Here is a 21,837-nt window from a genome sequence, read left to right on the forward strand (position 1 = left end):
AGACACACAAAAGCCCCAACAATTCTGCAAACCTGCTTTAATTTAAGCCACTGTTCCTTGGGAAATTAAGCCTCATGCTTTGGTGTCAGACTTAACATGTTAAGGAGACCTGGGCAGCATCCTGGCTGATAAACTTCTGATAAACTTCTCATGGAAGGTAACCAAAATGAAGAGTATCAAACAGGTTTCTCTTGATCAATGTGGCCTTCCTTAGCAAGTGTCTTTGTATTTCCACTATTCATTCAAACACATGAGTGAAAAAAAATCTGTTATATTTCTGAGAAAAGCCAAGAAAAATCAAACACCTCCTGCATCAAGAAATCAATCAAATAGGATAAAACCAGTAAACACACAATAAACTATGGCTTGAAGGTTCTGAAAGAAGTTCTAACTAAGACCTATAGGTGTGCAGAGACAGAGGAAAGTTTTGGTGATGGGTTTTCCTACCATTTACTTGGAAACCAAACACAGCTAATGTCACTTACAAGCTGTGGCCAAGTCTCTTAACATTACTTTGTTCCATTCTCATCAGCCCAGTTTTTACAAATAAGGAAAGTGGGGCACAAGGAATTTAAGCAGCTTGTGCAAGTTCCCTCAGTGACCAAGAAGTAGCAGGGTCTGGGATGGCACCCAAACAAGGGCACTAGCCCCAAACTCATCCTCTCAACCCACTGCCCCACGAGCTGCCTTTCCAGAACAGGGCTCCCCAGTGCTGGGCCTCTGATGGATGCCCAGGGGTTTTCATTCCTCCACAGGAAAGTGAAAAAAAAAAAAAAAAAAGATAACTTAAGTTTTTTTTTTAAGTGAATTCTTCATAAAGTTAAATATTTTCCACTTAAAGTCCTGAGTTTTAAAAAAAAATTTCTATGAGATTACATCTATTCTTTTACTTATTTTCTGTTGATCTATTCTTTTCCTTTATCCCAACCTGTTATGTTTTGACATTTTTCAAACACCCAGAAAAGTTAAGAAAAGAGTACAATGACTAGGGAAATTTGGTTGCCTGAAACATTAGGAGAGAGTGATTTTGTTTTATTACGAAAATCCTCAGGACCAAGTAAGAATGCTCATTTTCACCTGGGCCACAGGTACGCCCTCTCCCCTGGTGAGCCCATCATATCCATTGCAATGACTTCCAGAAACCTGACTCTTACATTTGGAAACTTCATTCATTTCATTTATGTGTGAAGACCCAAAGCTTCCGTGTAGCTTTATTGTCTAGCTGCTAACTTGCTAACATTCACAAAATTCTATTTCAGCCTAACTGCATTCTTGGCTCCTTTCTGTCCTGCACGGAGAGGAACCACCCTCCATGGTGGGTAGTCACATTGTGGTGAGGAGTCCATCCTGTTTAAAGTCTTCCACCACCTGTTGAGAGGGTCTTATTTTGGTAGCCAAAGCTTCCAAGATGTCGCTCTGATCCACAGCTGTCGTGATCTTGCAAAGGAGTTCTTCTGAAGACTCAAGATCCTGAAGCCCAAGATTCACCGCCAGATCCTGCCAGACAGACGTAAACAGGTAAGTATATCCTGGCGGGGGGTGGGGGGGTGGAGGGAGGGGCGGAGTGAGGGGAGTGGCAAAAACACTTTCTTGGCTCAATTGTAGCAAGCCAGGCAGCTAAATTTCTCACAAATGGTGCTGGTTAGGAATCAATAAATGCTGCTTACATGTTTTTATATAACAGCAGTATGGATGACAATCTTTATTTGAAAATAAAAAACACACAAAGTGAAGTTTAAAGTATTATAGAGTTTCGTAGATGATGAAAAACAAGTTATTTCCCTACTGTGTTCTCCCAGTACTTACCAAGGAACTGAGAATGTGACAGGGAGCTCTAACTACTTTGCAGTCAGAAGCTGGGCATGTCAAAATGATATCTTAGGGTCAGGAGGCTCCATAGATTTTCAGGTGGAAGCTTAGCTGTTTGCCTGCCTGATGCAAGTTTGGAGATTCCTTCACTGCAGAAGTGACCTCCATCCTGATCTCGTAAGCTGAGGGGTCCAAGCACAATCTGTGGTCCTGGATTTCTGGTGTGGACACTTAGAGGGAGAAAGAAGGTTAGGAATGTGAATGAAAAATGTTGCCTGCCACATCAGTAAACAAAGGATGCTGCAGCCATCAATAGCCATCCCATTTCAGCCGCCTCTGACAGTGAGCCCTGAGGGAACTCAGGATGGAGACACACCAGCTGCCTGCTGCCAGAGGTGCTAGGAGGTGAGGACTTTGGGAGATGATTGTGTCATGAAGGCAGAGCTTTCCTAAAAGGTAAAAGATAGAATTCCCCAGAGAGTTCTCTAGCCCCTTCCAGCATGTGAGGATACAATTGAAGGGGGCAGCCTGCAATACAGAAGAGGGCTCTCACCAGAACCCAACATACCGGCACTCTGAGCTTGGAATTCCAGCCTCCGGAACTGTAATCAGGACATTTCTGCTGTCTGTAAGCAGCTCAGTTCTTGGCATTTTCTTATAACAGCTTGAATGGACTAAGATATCCCTGAAGTACATCCTTAGCTACACTCGCTCCCAACATCAGACTTGTGCCTCTGAAGCATCTTGGCTTAAGGCCCTGGGAGGGAGTTCTTCCACTGGGGTCTCAGGAGTCCAGAGTTTTCGAAACAAACTATGAAATGGAGGCTAAAGCTTCCCAGTAGTAACTCTGCTTGATGAGAAGTGTGGACTCTGTCCGGTGGTCTGGGATCACAGGGGGAGAGTCTTTCTGATGACCCTCCCTGGCTGCTCAGCTCACCTCACTGCCAGGAGAAGAATCTGTAAACCCTCTCTTCCCCAGCAGTTGGGCTGTAAAATGCAAAGGGTCATCTGAGCAGTTTAATAAGAACTTTCCTAGATTGTCAGCATGGCAAGCATATAAATCTTATCCTCTGGGAGTTTTAAGTTGCTTGTTAGGACATAACTGAGCCTTCAAAGATCAGTGCAATTGAACCATCTGCACATGTTTTGCCGGAAGTCCACAGTAAGTTGAAAAACATCTGATATGGCTACAGAGTTTGGATTTGGAGTCTAAATGGATTGGAATAGAGGATTCTAAAGTGGCGCTGACACTGTGTGCCAAGTGGTGCACACACCTGTTTTACGGGAGGAGGACTCATGCGTCCTGCTGGGTTTTGTAAACCCCATAAAATGCAGGACCACTGGTTTAATTTTTTTAAAAAAAACTTTCTTTTTTTCCTCTTTTGTTATTCAATGTCCTCCTCTTGTTCTTTCCTGATTAAAAATTGGTCCTGGGTTGATAGTTAATATGAGTCTGGGAACTCTGTTGTGTCATGTGGATAAGAACATGTTTAACACCACATGTTTGGCAATTAGACCGCACTTTGGTGGTCCAGTTCTGTTCTCTGCTCATCTGAGAGTTTTGTATGATGCTGAGAGCTTTTGCTTTGTTTTAAAATAACTGTTTGTGCCTTGATCCATCTGACAAATGTATTATACCAGGCTATGTGCAGGGTCTCTGGGGTATACAAAAAATAAGTTATCTATAATTTCAATAGACCTCCAGTTCCTTTGAGGCAGCGGAAGTGAACACTTACTGAGCAATTTCTTTGTGTCAGTCTCTTAAAAACATACGTTACCCTATGTATGCATCCCATCCTACGTTACCCGTTATCCTTACCTCTGAACATTCTGAGATTGCTATTCCATTCCCTCAGTTGACTTTAAAAAAATAAAATAAAACCAGGGAACAGAAACTCAGAGAATTTGAAGCCCGTATCCCTGGTCACGTGGAAAATCAGTGGTGAAATGTATTCAGTAAGTGCTGTGGGCACCCTTGTCCTTGTTGATATGGTTGGGCACTTCCTCGTTCCTGTCTTAAAGAATTCTCTGAATGGTGAAGGAAGACCCTGAAGACTTCTTTTAACTTTAGGCATTGAAGAGAGGGGCTGTCCCTATCTCAGGGAGAGAAGCATCAGAAGAGGATGAGGGGGAGAATAGAGGACTGAAGAGGGACTTTCTGCCCCCTCCCGCCAGCCCACCCCACCGACTTTAAAATGAGAGGTCAACTCTGACTCGCATGGCAGAGTTGAAAGATCTGGGAAGGCTAGTCAGATTTCCTTATTTTTTCTGGGAAGAAAAATGAAGCTAAGAGAAAGGGACTGCCTATCAGTGCCACTCGGTTAATTTAACAGTCAGCGTAGCTCCTACGCGTCACATTCTCAGCCTGCCCTGGTGTATTGACATATGTCCAAAGCATCTTTCTGCCTGTGCTGCCTCTTTAGTCCTGGACTTTCAAGCCTACCGCACTATGACTACATGATTACTTGCTGTGGAACAAGCACACATACTATGTTTGTGGGGATAAAATGACTACCTTCTGCCTGTGTTTCCACTTACTGAATTATACTGGGAGCACCCTAAAGGTGCACAGTCTGCATAGGAAGCCCTCAGAATAGAGATGCCCTTAAACCCAGTGCCAGGAAGTAAACCAGTGCTAACTAAGCACCTTCCTTGTGCCACACACTGTACTTGACACATCCACCCGTCTCATTCCATTTAACCTTCCCACAATAATCCTTTGAGCTTGGTGCCAGTATATCCCGTTTTCAGGGTTATCTGAAACCTAGTATCTGAGAAGTTAAGAAATTGGTTTAACCTCACCTGGCTGTTAGTCATTAGTAGAGCTTCTATGTGAACTCACATTGACTAATTCCTACTCGTTTGCTCTCCATCAGGCAACTCTCTGGAGTTTGTCATAGCAGGTGAGCACACAGGATTCAGACTCTGAGAATCTGGCCACAGGGGAGCTGAGAATTCCCTCCAGGGGCCTGGCTCATATGCTGGCCCCCTTGGAGAATCCAGCAGATGCCTAGAGTACAGTGTGTGTGTGTGTGTGTGTGTGTGTGTGTGTGTGTGTGTGTGTGAGTGATGGATAGGGCTCATCTCCACGGTTGAGAAAATGTGCTCACAATGGGGCAGCACAAACAAAGAAGAGTAAGAATAGCTGGCATCCATTGCAAACTCAAAGATATCTGGTAAGGAGCCTATGGACATTGCCTTACTCAGTTTGGTCAATAACCTGGAGATATGGGTACTATTATTATTCCCATCTACAGACGAGAAAATATGCAATGCACCTTGCAGAAGTTAACTTGTGCTGGTTAACTCAGACAGGTTTTCTAGTTAACTAGGAAGTAAGGATCCTTGATTGGAACCTAGGTCTGTCTCACCTCAGAGCCTTAATTACTTTCTTGCACTGCATCTCATATCCAGAGTGATTGTTCTTTCTGTGCCCAACAATTCAACAGCTGCTAAACCACAGAAACCTTTTATTTCTGGGAAGTTCAGCCAAGTAAATCTGAGTGTCTAATGACACAGCTTTTTTATTTAGAGAGATGCCAACCTGAGATAACCTCCCTCTCTCTTTTGTTGGTGGTTATTCATTCATTTGAGGCTACTGTTAATTTTAACGAGTTATTTGACTTTTGACCCCCTATAAAGTTCATCTGATGAAAAAACATTTTTTTTCCTTAAGATAGAACATTACCAACAAATAGCAAAAGCTCTAGATCACCAAGCCAGACAGGCTTGAATACATACCCACAGAGTTCAGGAAATATCTCCTTGTGCCCTTAGCATTTGTAAAGAGACATTTAAAACTCCAACACAGTCTTTACTATCATTAGGTTATTGCTAACACACCAATTTTAACCTGACTGACAGCTTTGATTTTTCTGCTAGCAAAAGAGCAACTTAAGCTTTTCACATATTCTGCATTACTGGTACTACACAGATCTCACTCCATCTCTCTCTCTCTCTCTCTCACACACACACACACACACACGCACACACACACACACACTCATACTTTCTCAGCAAAAGAGACTTTTAAGAGGCTAAAACAATTTTAAAAAAACCCACTAAATGCTCTAAAACACAGAAAGGCAACAGAAACCTTCCACAATGGACAGCGAGGGGTGGGGGTGCTACAAATACAGAGAATGTAAATTAGGTATAAAAGTGGAGTTGCCCTCTCTGAAGTTGGAGAGATGTTATTTGCCAAGAATGTCCTCTGAAGATGCCTATGAATAGGGTTAGTTTCTTCTCTGGTAATTTTTTGGATTCAGGAAAAGAATATATTGAATTTTTAAGTTTTACTTCCATAACTTTTTTGCTTAAATCTCTTGACTGAGCTTTTATTCTTTCATGATGAATGGATTGCTGGGCAAAAGTAACTTAGTGGAAAATATTTGAAAGAAGTGGGAGGAGGGATGTATAAGTATGATGCTGTTTTGCTTCTGGTCAGAATTTCCCTACAAGATTTGTACCTGAGTTCTTTTTGCTCCACTCTTCCTAGGCTGAGTCTCCACAGTCATAACCCACGCCCTACCCTGGAACTTGGGGTGAAGGCTGGTCTTTGGGTATCAGATCCATGTTACTGGCAAATAAAAAAGTTCTTAAGATTGAGTTTCTGCTTCATGGGACTATTTTTCTCTTTCTTTCTCTTTGCCCTACCCCTTTTCTTTGAATTGGTGGACATACTCTGATAAAAAAATGTCTGTTTTTCCTACAAAGTGGGCTGCAACTTAAATCAATGGAATGGTTACTGAAATATTAAGCTCTCAAGTGAGTTAGTAGGGCTGATTGTAAGATGTGTTTCACATACACCAAGGTATCAAAATTAAGTTGGTCCATTAAAATCCCCTTACATATACAAAACATTTTTCTCAGGTTAAAAGTAATAGATGCTCATTTTAGAAAGCATGCAAAATAACAAAAGGGAGGAGGAGGAGAAGGAGAAGAAGAAGAAGAAGAAGAAGAAGAAGGTAAAATTCATGCATAAAATCCTGTTGTCCAAAGGTAACAGCTACTAACAATTTAATACATTCTCTTTTAATCATGTGTTTTGGACAATGGCTGCATGTCTAAAAATCTAGACCAGAGCCCTATATGTTGTGAATTTAATAAATATTCATGGTATGTGGACAAAATGATTTGTGCACTTCATGTGATCAGAGTCTGTTTTGTTTCTGATTACTGTGAAAGTTCTATCAGTTGCAGCTATAAGCAACATTAATCTGTTGTAAATTACTCCTGCTTGATTTTGCTGGGTGTTTGACCTTGAAAGTCTGTTCTCTGACTTATCTACATAAGCCTGGTAGTGCCTGTTAATAGTGTTAATAGATTAATTAGATATTATAGCCACATGTTAATTTTAATTTTAGTCTATGGTATGCCACTGGAAGGGAGTAGTAGATGTGGTGTTAGAAAGAGCACTGGCCCCAGAGTCATTCAGACATGGATTTTAATCTTGGCTCTGCAACTTCCAACCTTTGTAGCCTTAACAAATTAGTTAATCTCTTTGAGCCTTAATTTTCTCATTGCTAAAATGACATAGTAAAAACCCACATCATATGGTTATTGTGAGATGAAAATATATACAAAGAAAAAAGGAACTAGATAAATTTGAGTTATCACGCAATGGGACTTGGAATTTTTTTTTTAGATCATGGCTTATCATGACACCTAAGTTTTTATAAGTGAAAAATCCATACTTCTATAAGTTTAAATAACACCCTGAATTCCCTCCCCCTGAAATGATTTCATGCTAAAAGATAACAGACATTAAAATTAAGTGTTCACTCCACAAAAGGAAACACGAGGGCTGATTTTACTTGCTTATTCTGGCTAAATTTACACTTCGAAAAAAAAATTCTGTCATTTTAATCGTCTTCTCATTGTTCTGTGAGTACTCATGAAATTTCTTTCCTTGGAGCCACCTGATATTTGATTTTTGAGCACTTGCTTCTAAAAAGATGAGGGCCCTTCTCTTGGAACTTCTTGGAACTCAGTTTGCAGCTGGAAATGATAATTTTCATTTTCTAAGCATCTCCTATGAGCAACAGACTGTGCACTACCCTTCTGCCTGCACCATCTCATGAAATTGTCACAAAAACTTTAATGAGTTGGGAATATTATTCCGCTTTCTAGATGCTCTCAAATATTACTCGCATTTTACAGACAGAGAGATGAATCAGCTTGTGAGTTCCTTGCTCCTCATCAAAAAGCTGGTTTGATAATTAACTTTGCCATTACAAGGCAAGGAGAGAGGACAGTCAGGCCCATCAGCTGTCACTGGACCCCTGTGGTTAGCTGATGTTGGGAGTTGGGAGGGTAAGAGAGGGGGTAGTCTATTTTACCAGACCCCTCCTCACTTTGGTGCCTAGAATGTGGAAGCCAAGCCGCTACCCCTTCCTCACCAGGAGGCTGAGCAGCTGCTTCTGGAAGACGTCGACCTAGATGAAAGAGTTGCCCTTGTGCCGGCAGCCCTCTCTGTTATTGAAATCCACTCCCAGAGGCCAGAGGAAGCTGATGCTTTCAGAGTCCAGCGCAAGCTGCTGCTGGTGCGCGCGCATCCCGCACGGTCAGCTTCAGCACCCACCCCGAGTGGACAGCGACCAGCGCTGCTTCCGAGCCCACCCGCCAGATGCCGCTGCAGCAGGTCCTCGGCCACTTGGACGGCCACTAGCAACAGCACAGCCAGTTGTGTGCCCAGCGCCGCCGCATCCAGCGCCAGCACCTAGGCGCCGTCTGGCCGCGCAGTCCCGGTGCCCGTAGCCCCGCGCTCCCTCCTTCCCCTGGCCTGCCTGGGGCTGTCTCCGTGCATTCTGTGCTGCAGCCACTCCCCGGGACAGGACCCAACCCTTCTGGCTCGCCTTGTCGCTTCTCTCTTGGAGCTCCTAGGGATGTCAGCGGGAAGGCAACCCAAACACATAAAAAATTTCCAGAAGTGGATGCTGATAAGTATACACCCTGCGAGTCTGCATTATACGTTGACCAAACCTCCCCCATCAGCAGGAATACCCGTTCAACCACAAAGAGCAATATTCTCCTAGAATCAACAAGACAACTTAAAAGATGACATTCCTCCTTGATCTTGTAAGGGGTCACATGACCCACCAGGATGCCACTTAGATATGGATTATGTAAACTGTCAATAATACGTCATTTGAGGTATAGCCCTCTGTCTCAAAAAAAAACTTGTGGAACTGTGCCTTGATTTCTAACCGATGGAACAGTTTTCAGAGCTTTCTGAGATGCTCTTCCCAGGTTATAATCCTCAAGTTTGGCTCAAATAAAATTTTCTGTTTCTTTCTTAGATCACCTAATTAATTTTTCATCAACAATATCTTTATTTTTAGTTTGAGAAATGTTTTCCAGCAGTGTTTTAAGGAAGATAAAGGACTCAGTGAGCCTTGAGATATGTTCTCCTTCAAATTACTAATTTGAGTCTCAGTTACTAGTGTTTCCTTTAAATAATTGATTTTTACTTAGCACCTTGTTTAATGATATGGATGGAAGCATCAGTGATGGGTAGAAAAATTGCTCTCAGTATTGTTCTTCCTGCAGATGAATTGTAGATCCTGCCCTTGACTTTTGAGTTAAAGGGGAACAAAACTTGGAATCAGCAGAGACTGTGGGCACGTTGCTACCACTTCAGACCCTTGCTATCAGACTGTGTGTGGTCCAGCCCTGTTGGTTTCCACTCGATGCCTTTAGAAATGCAGAATCTGGGGCCTCATAGCCCAGACTTACGATCTGCAATTTGATAAGCTTCCCAGGTGTTTTGTAAGCACCAAGAAGCTTGAGAAATGCTTTCTAGAGACTAGAATCAGCTTTCTGGTAAATCTTGTAGGGACTTGACTGTAGGGCTTTGAATGCAACTTATTATCTGCAGGAAGCTAGGTGTTTATCCAAGTGATGCAGGAAAACAGATGTGGGGTATGAGGAGGGCCATGTCCCAGGTCTTGGTGGAGCCCCAGGATGTGCCCCTCCTGGTGTGGGTCCTTGGCTTCACGCAGGAAAGAATTCAAGTGCTAACCACAGTTGAGTAAAGGTAGATTTATTTAGAGGGATACACACTGCATAGAGTGTAAGGCAAGAGAAAGGCAAGGAAAGGGATGTGGGAATTGGGTGCTCAGGTTAAAGTAAATGTAGGTACATACTCCATAGACAAGAGTGCGGGCCATCTCTGAGGAGGAGGGAGTGATAAACGGCCGCCAGGCATGGTGTTGCCAGTTTTTATGGTCTCAGTAGCTTCACAGGCCTACAGGTGGGACCATTCCAACTGCCCTGGGGGAGGGGCTGAGATTACCAGGAATTGGGCCATGGTCCATTCTTTAGCCTTTTGCAGTTAGCCTTAGGACTGTCGAGTATATTATGAAGCTCAAGGTTTACTAGAAGTCAAACCTCCTCCCATCTTATCGTCAAGGCCTCAAGGGAGTTGAATCTTCCACCATTTTGGTGTTAAATTGCTGTCATTCCTTGAATGGCTCTGCCCTGCCCTCTTCCCTCCCATCTCACTAGGAATGATGATTAGGTGGTAAAAATGTTGACATCCTCCTACCATGAACCTGTAAGAAACATTGCTAATTACTCATGGCACTCTTTCTACCAACCTTCAGGATGCTTCTCTACATTATAGTCTGGGTAGCTTTCATGGAGACAGAAGAGTTGGTTTAAGAGTTAATATTTATTTTGGAAATTAGCCCCTTTTTGGTCAAAATTTGCACCTCTTGGGGAGTGATGGAAATATTAGCTACTTGACTGTGGTGGTGGTTTCATTGGTGTATACATCTATCAAAATTCATCAAACTGTATGTCTGAAATATGTATAGCTTACAAGAATCATACAATAATAAAGCTGTTTAAAAGAAAAGAGCTACTATTTATTTATCAATGGTGCCCGAAGACCATTTTTTTGCTATATAGTGCCCAAGAGGTAAAATAGACCAAAGGGGAGTCTGGGTTAGTGAATCTTGTGGGTGGGGCTTTTAGCTGATACATTAGCTAAATTTTAAAATCAAGGTTATGAATCTGGCCCTGGGCAAACTAAATAATCTCTTAATCTACTCCTTCTATTCTGGCTCTGCCTCCCATCCATTTGCCCTCTGTCTTGTTAATTCATCTTGATTTCACCTCTCTAACCTTCATTAGTTTCTTTGAATTAAGCTTCTTTTCCTGAGCTTTCTCGTTGGGGCATTCAGGGGAGGATGATCTTATCTAACCCCGTCTCAGAGGGACCCAGACTGTGACCCTGACTTGTGTGTGAACCACAATTGTCTTCATTCAGCCCTTTCGAAGGAGCCTCAGACTGAATGCCTCATCAAGGTCAGCTTTTTGCCCAAGTTGTTACCCCCGATGAGGGAACCGGGAGAATGGATTGCAGTCCAATTCCCATGCCTATTTGTGCAGGCTTGACCTTGTCTCAGGTCCTCCAGAGTTGCTAAGGGTGTAGGATCTGCATCAGCTTGTGGCATTCTGGTCACAACTCCACTGCTTCCTGGCACGTGATTTAGGGTGAGTTACCGCATCTCTCTTCTTCAGTTTATTTTTCTGTGAAATGAAATAATTCTAGAGTCTAATTCCCTGGGTTGTTCTGAAGATAAATGAGAATTATGTAAAACTGAGCACATATCTGGAATATGATGAGAATGCTCTATTCATTAATGTCTACAAAATTCATTATTGTCATGATCTTTAAAGAGACGGTGGTTGTGTTGGACTAGGGAGTTGGCCAGAGTTGACCAAAAACAATTGCAGGTATAATTTTTTTTTAAAGTTCTCCTCCTCCACTCAGACTTTACTCTTTATTGTCAAGTAAAACTATACATCTAACTCACCAATTTGATCAAATTCAGGGTATTTCCCCCTGAATTTTGCCAACATAATTTGAATAACTGTAATCAATACCCACATACATCCATATTGATCAGAATTCAGGCTTTATTATTGTGCAACATAAAGAACTAAAACTTAATTCCAAGCACATGTAATTAGAGTGTATAGAGAAGGATTTTGTTCCCAAAACACATTCAACATTTAAGGAAGAGGGGAAAAAGACATTTATTTAAAGCACAGAATATACTTAGAATTGTTTGCCTTTAAAAAGCCCATTTCCCCGAAGTCTTAAATTTGTAATTTCATGGTAAGCCGTGACATTATTCTACACAATCTAGGTGAACAATTTAATGGGAACAGCATTCGGCAGAATGAAAAATAGCACAGATGTGTGACTCCAAAATAATGTTATTTAAATCCAATTTTCAACCTCCAAATACAGGTAGTTCCTAATAGAATTAAATATAAGATAGTTAATAGATATGTATGTAAAGTATGTTTTTTAAAAAGAAAATTAACATATGTAGTGTCCACCCTTGATTTCATAAAGGGGGATAAAAATGCTAAAGCAGGGGAAAGCAGACTTTTTGTTCTTGTTGTTATTTCTTTTCCATACAATCTGCGGCTCTGTTCTGCCTTAGGGGTACCCATTCAAGTCGGAAATTGTAACATAATGCTGGGAGTAAAAATTGACCAAATTACTGCTTTATCTTTCCTTTCAGATCTTAACTGGGAACTTCCAAAAAGGAGATGTGTATATGCCAGGGAGATGGGGATGGGGTGGGTTTGAAGAAAACAGAGTTTAATCAGAACCTGTCTGAGACAGTCATGTCTTAGGTGGAGAAGATGCAAGTCCCACCAGGGGATGCTGCTTCTCAAAGAAAGGCTGATGGACTAATAAGATACTATCCCTAGGATGGAACAGATTGAGCATCAGACTGAAAGGTTTCTGGATTATATATATAGCACCTAGAATCTCTGGTTTAGAGAATTCTCAGCAGTCAAATATATACTAAACTTTTAAGGGAAAAATCTTCCAGGTCGCCTAAGCTTGCATTTGGCCATTGTACTTTTAAAACGCACTTGGTCCATACAAATGAGAGGGACTAGGAACGAGAAACGTCTGATAGCCTGTTTTGCAGAAGCTGCTTTAACAGTGTGCACATGGCTGGATCCTTATTATCTGATCCCTCATACCCCATGGCGTGGGGCAAAATCACAATAAAAAGTGGTAGCAACATTGGCTGACTCTTGTGTTCCTATGGACACAGCCTCTCATGTGATAATTTTGACTCATTCTTGGGAAACATCAGCCTATAAGTCATGACTGATCTTGTCTGGAAGATGTATCCGAGGAGGGTCAATTAAGGGATGATGAACTCACATATGTACCTCTTGCTGCTACGACAGACCTCATCACTCCATTTGCCCTGAGCTGACTGGGAGAAGAGGGCACAATTTTCCCGCTTGCCACCGTTAGGCTGTGCACTGTCCCAGTTGAGGAAGGAGATGGCAATTCCATTGACGTCAACAAACTTGCCTTCTGTGACCATGTCGTTGATGCCTAGCCAAAAGTCATTGACACCCGGCAGGCTCCTTTTACCATAGTCTCGGAGGGCGTTGATTTCATCAGAGCTTCTGGGGATAACCAGGGTCCCTCCCTTGGAAATGCAGTCTTCATTAGCTTCGTGGAAGTGCTTCAAGCCTTCTGAAGCAAGGTAGCACTTCTTGTGAACTTTTGTGCCTCGGAGACAGACTGTAAAGATGGGAAATGTGACATAGTAAGATGTTCTTTGAGTGTAATAATCTAGGGCTGGACCTGGCAAGTAGCAATAAATAGTTGTGGAATGAATGACGTACAATGACAATGTGTTAATATGGTGTCAAAGATGTTGTATGAGTCAGACACTGTGCCAAGTACTTTATGTGAATAAACTCATAAAATAATCACAGCCATCCCATGAAGTGGGGTTTTATGACCCCTATCTTTACACAACAAGATAATGAAGCTTAAAGAAGTTGTTACTTATAACAACTTAGCATATCAAAAAGTAACACAGATAGGATATAAAAGCACAAGTACAGAAACCCAGGTCTGTCCCACCCTTACAGCATGGTCTGTAGACTCTTGTTGCTTAGATAGACACATGCTTGCTAGTTTGTGTAGCTCCATTATGTGATGAATTTCCTTGGGACTTTTGGAGCTGGACGGTACACAATCATTATTAAAAAAAAAAAATGAAAAAGTCTGAGTTTGCTAATGTAGGGACAGTGGCTTTTCTATGCAGGTAACTGAGCCCTGGTAAGATTATATAGGTTCTCTAGCATAAACCAAACATTCAGATACTTTTGAAATATAGCATTGGAGAGTCATGCTCCAGGGCCATAGTGCCTGGGCTTGGGTGTCAGCCTTGGACAAGTTACTTAATTTCACCGTGCCTCAGTTTCCTCACCTGTCAAATGAGGAGAATCACAATGATACCTATATCATAAGTTGTTGGAGGATTAGTATGTTAATGTTTATAAGGTATTATTATAGTTCTGAACTGTGGATAAAGAGTTAACAAAACTCTTTGCCCTTCTGCAAATTCATTTGACCTTCCTTTATTATTATTATTTTTTAATGGAGGTCATGGGGGTTGAACCCTGGACCTCATGAATACTAAGCATGTGCTCTGCCACTGACCTATACCCACACCCCCGACTTTCTTTTAACTTTCTATTTCTGTTCCCCTGGAAACCTGATAAAGGGACCTGTCACCAGTGTTACTAGGCAACAGTGCTTATGGTAAAAATGACCTAGGATGGGTAACATACGTTTAGCCTGGGAGTTATAAATACTTGATGGAAAAGCCATAATTTCAGTCTTCCCTGTAGGTGGTGACTCTTGCAATTGGCCAGGTCTCTTGTGGACCCTCAAAGCTCTGCTGTGAAAGGTTTGGTTCCTGAGGGTTTGAGCCTTGCAATCCAGAGCTATTCCTGAACCCAGTGCAGCTCTCCTTTCCCACCCCTGGGAGCCAAGGCCTCCCAGACTGCAGTGTGTACAGCTGCATAGGGAGCTCAGAGCTCTGCTCTACAAAAAAGGAATTCTAGATGCTGCCCTCTGTTGACAAGCTGTGGTCCTAACCACAGTTATTCTGAGTGCGTCTGATGCTCATTGTGGCTGGAGTGAGTCCTGGGACCCTGTGTTTAGTTCACCCTCACCAGATCTCCCCTTGGATGCTTAGTAAACATCTAATGAATGCTGATTATTTTAGCCAGTTAATACTTGCTTCAATTTTGTTTCATGGCCCATTAAAGAATTATGAACAGATTTTTTAAAATGTCACAATGAAATGCCTGTTTTTGTTTCTATACCACCCATTTATAAGAGAAGGGAGTGAAAAATCAGGCTGATTTCCCCAAAACAATTTTCTCCCCAGCTTTTGCATCCTTTCTCCGGGACACATCTCTGGTTTGTCAATATCTCTTTTTTAAAAATTTCACCTGGAACTCAACAGGTGCTTTCAATTGGTCTGAATGGCTGGCCAATCATAACTTCTTTTCCCATCTTTTTTGAGATGAGGATCAATGAGGTGGGGTCTCACCTGTCTGCAGGGCTTGAATTTCCTTCAGGACATTGACCTCTCTCCAGAGCTTTTCTACTTGAGTCTTCAGGTCTCCATCATTTTCTGAGGATGTTTTAGGGCAGGGGGTGGGGAGGAAGAACGAAAAGCACATAATTAACGTAAGATACAAAGAAATCAAAATAAGATAAAGCTTTGGAATCCAGAATCTAAGGTGAGGATGATCTTGATGCAATTGAGCCCAGTGTACATGAAAAATAATGCGTGAAATTAAATTGGCTGGGAAGAATCATAAGGGCTTGGTAGGGGTACTGGAAGGTCCTTCTGTGAGATGGGGCTCCTGTCTCTCTCCGTAGACCCATCCTGTGGGACTCTCCCTCTGTTACTAGACTTCAGACTTTCTGACTTTCCAAAGCATCCTAGAATGAGCTGTCTCATCTCAGCATCCTTACTTTGTGTTCTTTCTGCCTGGAACACTTACTCCAGCCCTTGTCCATCTCCTTATCAAGTGTAAGCATCTCCTCTTCTGAGAAGACTTTTCTGATCATCCTGTCTACATTAGCCTCCCTCTGGCTGAGTGCTTTCTTTGAACCTTTGATTTTTTTTTTTTTCCGCACACTTTCTCCTGTCTGTAATCACTTTACTTACTTAATTTCTTCTCTCATATTGTTCACAGTCCTCCTGAAGTTTACCAGGATGCTTGGCCCATAATGAGTCTCATACTATTTGTTGGATGAATAAACACTTTATGGGATACAAAATACTTTTATGTTATTTTCATGTATTCTTCAAAATATAGTTATGGATGATGGAAAATGAGATGTCCATTGAATGAATGAGAATGAGCTCAATGAGCTGAATGACTTGGCAGGTAAGTGGTAGAACTCACAGCCAGACCTATTTGGGTCCCCAAGTCCCCTGTCGCTAAATATCCCCACTCAACTGATGTCCGACTATGGTGGCTCCTAACAGGGTTAAGTGATTTTCAGGGAGAAGCAGGGAAAGGCAGTGATAAAGGGCCATGTAAAAATACTTCTATATCAGGGATTAGCAATTTATTTAGTCCTGAATGTCCCTGGATGAGGCTAATCTTCATGGCTGTCCTTTACCAACCATGGCTATAAGTAAGTAGTAGGAAATTAGCAACCTTGACTAAATGAAAATTCTGTACCTGATGGGGACTGTCTTAGAAACTGACAGCTTGTGAGCTCTTCAAAGGCAGGAATTATAATAAATCTTAATAAACATTAAAAAAATATTTAAAGCCACCATATGCTGTGAGCCAGGAACTCAATTCTTTCAGTATCACTATGAAATAGACACAATCCTTTCACAAAAGAAGAAAGAGAGGCAGAGAAAACTGAATTAACCTATAGAAGGCCACCCAGCTGGCAAGGTGTAGAGTTGGGATTTGAACCTGACTGACTTCAAGTCTGTCTCTTTCCACCCCTCCCATCTGTTTCTGCACAGTGACTGCTTTTACCTGTTTGGTCCCTAGTACATGGCCTCTAACAGCTAAGATCCTTAAAGCCTGATATGGCAGTTCCCAGCTGCCTCTCTGTGGGGATGCCATAAAGAGAATCTGCGTTCTGTCCTGGGTTTTTCAGGACAGTCCCAAATCCAAACATGCAGACTCACTGTCCTTTTAAACACATGCTTTGCAAGCCAGGTGTTTCCACATTTGGGTTAAGAAATGCCTTCTGGGGTATCTGGGGTCGATCCCATCTCTGCTTCACTTTCTGCAGCCCATCAATTCTCAAAGCATCCAATAACTCTGCTCAGAAGTACAATAACCCAAGGGTTTCCTTAATGGGACCATTCAATCCAGAATAAATATAAGGGTACATTCAGGAGGCAAAACTGTCAGCTGCTGGGGGCCAGACTTGCAAAGACTGCTGAAGTTTTCTTCCAAGTTATAAGTTGTGAACTATGCAAATATCATCCCCAGTCCCTCCTGCTCCTGCTCTGGCTTCCTGCTCCATTCTATTTAAATCAGTGGCCTCCACAGGGAAGGTGTAAACATTGTAATTAACACGAAGACACATGAATTACTATTAGGCTCCTGGGAGATCATTATGGAAGTCATTATCCAGGTGGCTTGGCTTCTGCTTCTATCCTTTGTGAGAAATGTGGATGTCTTTTGTCCACAATGAATACAGGCAACAACTATTTCACTATAAAAATTATATTTTATTCATCACTGCAACATCATTGGCGTTACTCAACATAATTTGAATACCAAGGAAAACTTGTTTTGGAGTTAAATCGCTCAATTGCCATTCTGATTTTTTTTAAAATGTGTCCTTTCATTTTTTTATTGGTGTTCTCCAAAAGTAGGTACAGGATAGGAATGCAAAAATAATTCCCAGAAGAAATGCCCCATAAACATATGAAAAATACTTCAGCCTTAGTAGCAATCAAAGAGATGCAAATTGAGAGATCTTTCTTTTTTTTTTTTTTTTTTTTTTTCTTTTTGTTAGGCTAGCAGGGCCTAAACTGATGATATGATGTTAGGTATTCAAGGTGTGAATGAGTGTTCTCATACACTGGACATGAGACCGTGGTTGATGCTACCATTTTGAGAAATAATTGCAAAGGGTGATGAACCTGTGATTTTACTTCTGAAAGTATATTATCACAACTTTCTAGCATGGAGATCAGGATCTGTGTACAAGCAGTTGCCTGAGGCATTGGGTCAAAAAAGGATGGATTTTAAAAAATTGTTTTGTTTTGTTTTTAAAATTGGGGAGGAGGTAGGTAATTAGGTTTATTTATTTTATTTATTTATTTTACTAGAGGTACCAGGGACTGAACCCAAGACCTCGTGCATGCTAAGCACACCCTCTACACTGAGCTATATACCCTCGCCCCAAAAAGGGATGGATTTGATGAGCACAAAAGTTCACCAAGAGAGAACAGATTAAGTAAATCATGACCCATCCACACAATGGAATATTATGCAGCTGTTAAAAGGGCTGAGGTATACCTTAATATTGATAATTATCCAAGATTTAATAGATAAAATAATTAATTTGTCTGCCAAATACTTTGAATAGCTAACTCTCATTTTGTTAAAAATATCCATTTTTCACTGGGCACTGAAGAAAACTCTGGGAATATTGCCTCCTAACCGTGAATAGTGGGTAGTTCTGTAGAAAGGACTGAGGGAGAGAAAAATGGCTTTCAATTTTGATTTCATCAACCTTGGCATTATTTCCAGGTACTTATAATATTTTTTTAGTGGATGGGGGGAAAGAAGTGTTTAGCAAGTTTAGGCTAATGGTTTCACTTACTATAGAATCTACTTTCTTGGACCTCATGGCAAAAATTAGCCACACTATTTTGGGAGGATGATATTTAAGATGTGTAATGTACTCAGTCAAATAAAAAATGAACAAAAGCACGCATGTGTGCTTGTGTGTGTGTTGGAGGGGAAGCCGTGATGACCTGAACTGCAGTTACTTCAGAGACATCCGCACAGCCCACAGACACACATTCACATACTCATACCCCTCCCCACATCCCTACTGGGTGGTCACCACTTCCCCACCCCACCCTCCATGGTGAAGAAATGCTGCCAACAAAAATTTGCCACATCGTCCAGTATCTTCTCTCTACCTCCTTCCCCTGCCCTTGTCTTCCATAATATACCTCATCATTCATGAGAAATATCTTAACCTTTCATTAAAAGAGGTAACAGGGAAGTGTAATATTTTATAAGGAAAAAAGATTCTGCTTAAGAAAGCTTGCACCGTACCTGGAGTGTATAAATCAATGTTCCTGCAAAAGGGCCCTTGATTGTCTTAAAAGCACGACACAGCAAGAAAAGACCCATTCGTGTTGTGTTAAATCAAGACTTTAATTTTGTTGGTATTTTGTGTGTGTTTTGTTACTAATGAAGTGAAATGGATAAGGAAATAGTGTCTTCATATTTTAGCTTGAAATACCCTGATATGAAAATGACTCAGGATGGGATAAAACATCGCCCCATGTCTTTCTTGATGCTTTCCCCTTTTGATTTGGTTTCAGTATATTGCAAATACATCGCTGTCATCTTTGTTCTTTGCAAGATTTAAAAAAAAAAAAACTCTTAACCCAATTCAAGCCACCCCAAATTTGGTGATTGCTTGGAGATTCAGTTTTGCATGAAAATGTCTTCAAGTGCCATATGACTTTGTCTGTCGAAATATTTTTAAGTGAGAGAGAGGTTCAACTTCTCTGTGATGTGAAAAGGCTTAACTATATAGTTTAGACTGTCCTATATAGTCAGGGATATGAAAATATGCCTCCATAGTAACCAATGATGAAACAGAAGTCACATTACCAATAGCTCTGCCCTCTCTTGCACATTTAATAAGATTATACTTATCTTACAAATATATTTGAGCAGTTATACAATATCTGTGAGTGAAATGGTGTACTTAATCAATCTGTTCTACCTAATCCCTTATTCCTAATACCAGATAGCATATCCAGGTTATCACCCTCTGAAAACCATTGTCATGTCTAAGCTCACCCAACAAAGGATATACAGTACAGAATTTTTTTTTTTTTTTGCAAGAGCCTCTCTTGTTCTACAGAAACAAAGCCCTAGCATATGGTTCGTTTAAATATCAAACTGTCCCAGAGAATTAAAAGGCCACTCAGTCCCCTGGAAATGCCTTGTCCCCAGGAAGTCATGGCACTGTCAGAAACAGTCTCTCTTGGAGGAGTTTGGAAATGAACATTGTCCAGCCCCTCCCCACACTGAGCAAGCCGAGAATTTAGCTGGACTGAGAAGCCCCGTTACCTTTCACTCGGCGTTTGCTGTGCTTCCTGGCTTTGAACTTGGACGTGTGACTGGTGGTCTGGTCCAGGAGTAAGGTGATAACCAGGATGTAAATTACAAGTCCACTCTTTGCCATGGCTCTTGGGTAAGTCTGACAGCCACTCTGCCAGCTCCTCTGATGTCCTAAGGGACGAGTAGACTTCACAGCCACATCTTGCTCTAAAATGCCTGGGGCCGGCTTTATAAAAGTGCTCAGTGAAGGTTGGCTGGAATCCTGCTGACGAAATGTTTGAATGCCTCTGCTGGCTACAGCATAAGGGGGCCCCTGTTCTCGTCTCATTTAGACTTAAAAAAAGTTGTTGCTGCATTTCCTACTTGACTTGCCTTTTCAGGGCATATTTAAGGACTAAGTGTTTCGCCTTTCTTTTCTTTTCTTTTTTCTTTTTTTCTTTAATTTAAAGTCCAGGAAGCTTGGGTTCTCTCTGTGAAGACCCCAATATTTAAGTCTTCGGTTTAGATGTCTGAAGTGAACTTAATGTGCTGGAAAATGTATTCAATGGCACGCACACAAATCTGGAAAGTTACTGTGTGTGTGTAAGATGCCAGAACAGTACCTTTGTGTCTACATACACTCATGCATCTGCACAGCTCAAGGGGAGCTTGGGGATGGCTTACTCACAGAGGGTAATTAGATGGTCGGAGAGGAGGGTCCATAATAAAGTATAAGGCCTCCTATTAGGGTTTTGTGGATTCAGCAAGAATTAGATTCTTGGGAGAACATAACTTAGAATGAAAAGAAAACAGAGATGGTGAATTTTTTCCATAAGAATTAATGTAAAATATCAACTATCATTATCTTGCAGATCTCCCCCAACCTACACCTTTTTCCTTTGAAATTATCCCAAACACTTAAAAATCACTCTTAAAGGAAATACAGAAATAACAGAGAAATATAATGAATAATTATAATCTTGGCGGGAGGTAATTAGGTTTACTATTATTATTGTTGTTGTTGTTGTTGTTATTATTATTTTATTTGACAGAAGTACTGGGGATTGAACCCAGGAACTCATGCATACTAAGCATTTGCTCTACCTCTAAGCTATACCCTCCCCTCCAACTTGATATAATTATTCTAACCTTAACAACGGGCTTTAAGGAAAAGTACTGAGAAACAAGTAGGCTTTTGTGTCAAAAGCAAGGGAATTCCATGGGTATGTCAGAGATGGAGTGAGTTAGACCTGTAAAGGAAAGGTCTCTATGGACTGACTCCATCCACATGGCTATCTGGATGACCATGTGCAGATGGAGGGCAGGGTTTGCAGATTTTGGAAAGTCTGAAGGACCAAAGCCCCTTTTTTTTGAAACAACACAGGAAGAATCAAAGGGTGGTGGATTCCTTCTTAATCTTAGTGAGGAGAACCACATTCTGATCCATCTTCATTTCTTTCCTGCTAAAGCCACTTTGTAGCCTACCCACATATAGACATCAGAGTAAGACCACTTATATAGGAAAATCAAATCTAATTTTGCAATGTAAGTGTGAAATAAAAAAATAAAGATTTTACCTATAATGTAAATTCCTTGTTCAGATGTAAGCAATCTGTATGTAGGCATCTTAGAGCGTTATGGAAGCAAACTGAGCTGGGTTCACATCCTACTTTCACCTGTTTAACGGCTGTGTGATCTTGGGCAAGTCACTGAACCTCTCTGAATCTTTTCTCATCTTATTAATGGAAATAGGAATGCTTACTTTACGGCACTGTTGGAAAGATTAAATGATATAATGGCTCTAAGCACTTAGCACACTGTCCAGTGCTTAATAATAATAATGATGATGATGATAGTAATAATATCTGTAATATCCTTACC

The 21,837-nt window shown here is 41.3% G+C and overlaps 1 protein-coding gene across 1 annotated transcript; it reads right to left on the bottom strand.

Moving 5' to 3' along the window:
* Window positions 1-11,757: 11,757 nt before the first annotated feature.
* CLEC3A (C-type lectin domain family 3 member A) lies at window positions 11,758-20,174 on the bottom strand. The gene is made up of 3 exons (XM_010983372.3): window positions 19,987-20,174; window positions 15,219-15,302; window positions 11,758-13,387 (listed from the first exon to the last, which is right to left on the bottom strand). The coding sequence occupies exons 1-3, from the start codon at window positions 20,099-20,101 to the stop codon at window positions 12,996-12,998; spliced, it is 591 nt and encodes a 196-aa protein (XP_010981674.1). The 5' UTR covers window positions 20,102-20,174; the 3' UTR covers window positions 11,758-12,995.
* Between the last annotated feature and the right edge of the window lie 1,663 nt (window positions 20,175-21,837).

The sequence above is a fragment of the Camelus dromedarius genome, chromosome 9 (assembly GCF_036321535.1).
Source record: "Camelus dromedarius isolate mCamDro1 chromosome 9, mCamDro1.pat, whole genome shotgun sequence".
Lineage (NCBI taxonomy): Eukaryota > Metazoa > Chordata > Mammalia > Artiodactyla > Camelidae > Camelus > Camelus dromedarius.

Coding starts and splice junctions, on each gene's coding strand:
- CLEC3A (XM_010983372.3), bottom strand. CDS start 20,101: ATGGCAAAGAGTGGACTTGTAATTTACATCCTGGTTATCACCTTACTC. Junction 15,303..19,986: donor CAGCAAACGCCGAGTGAAAG/GTAACGGGGCTT, acceptor AAACATCCTCAG/AAAATGATGGAGACCTGAAG. Junction 13,388..15,218: donor AATTCAAGCCCTGCAGACAG/GTGAGACCCCAC, acceptor CCATCTTTACAG/TCTGTCTCCGAGGCACAAAA.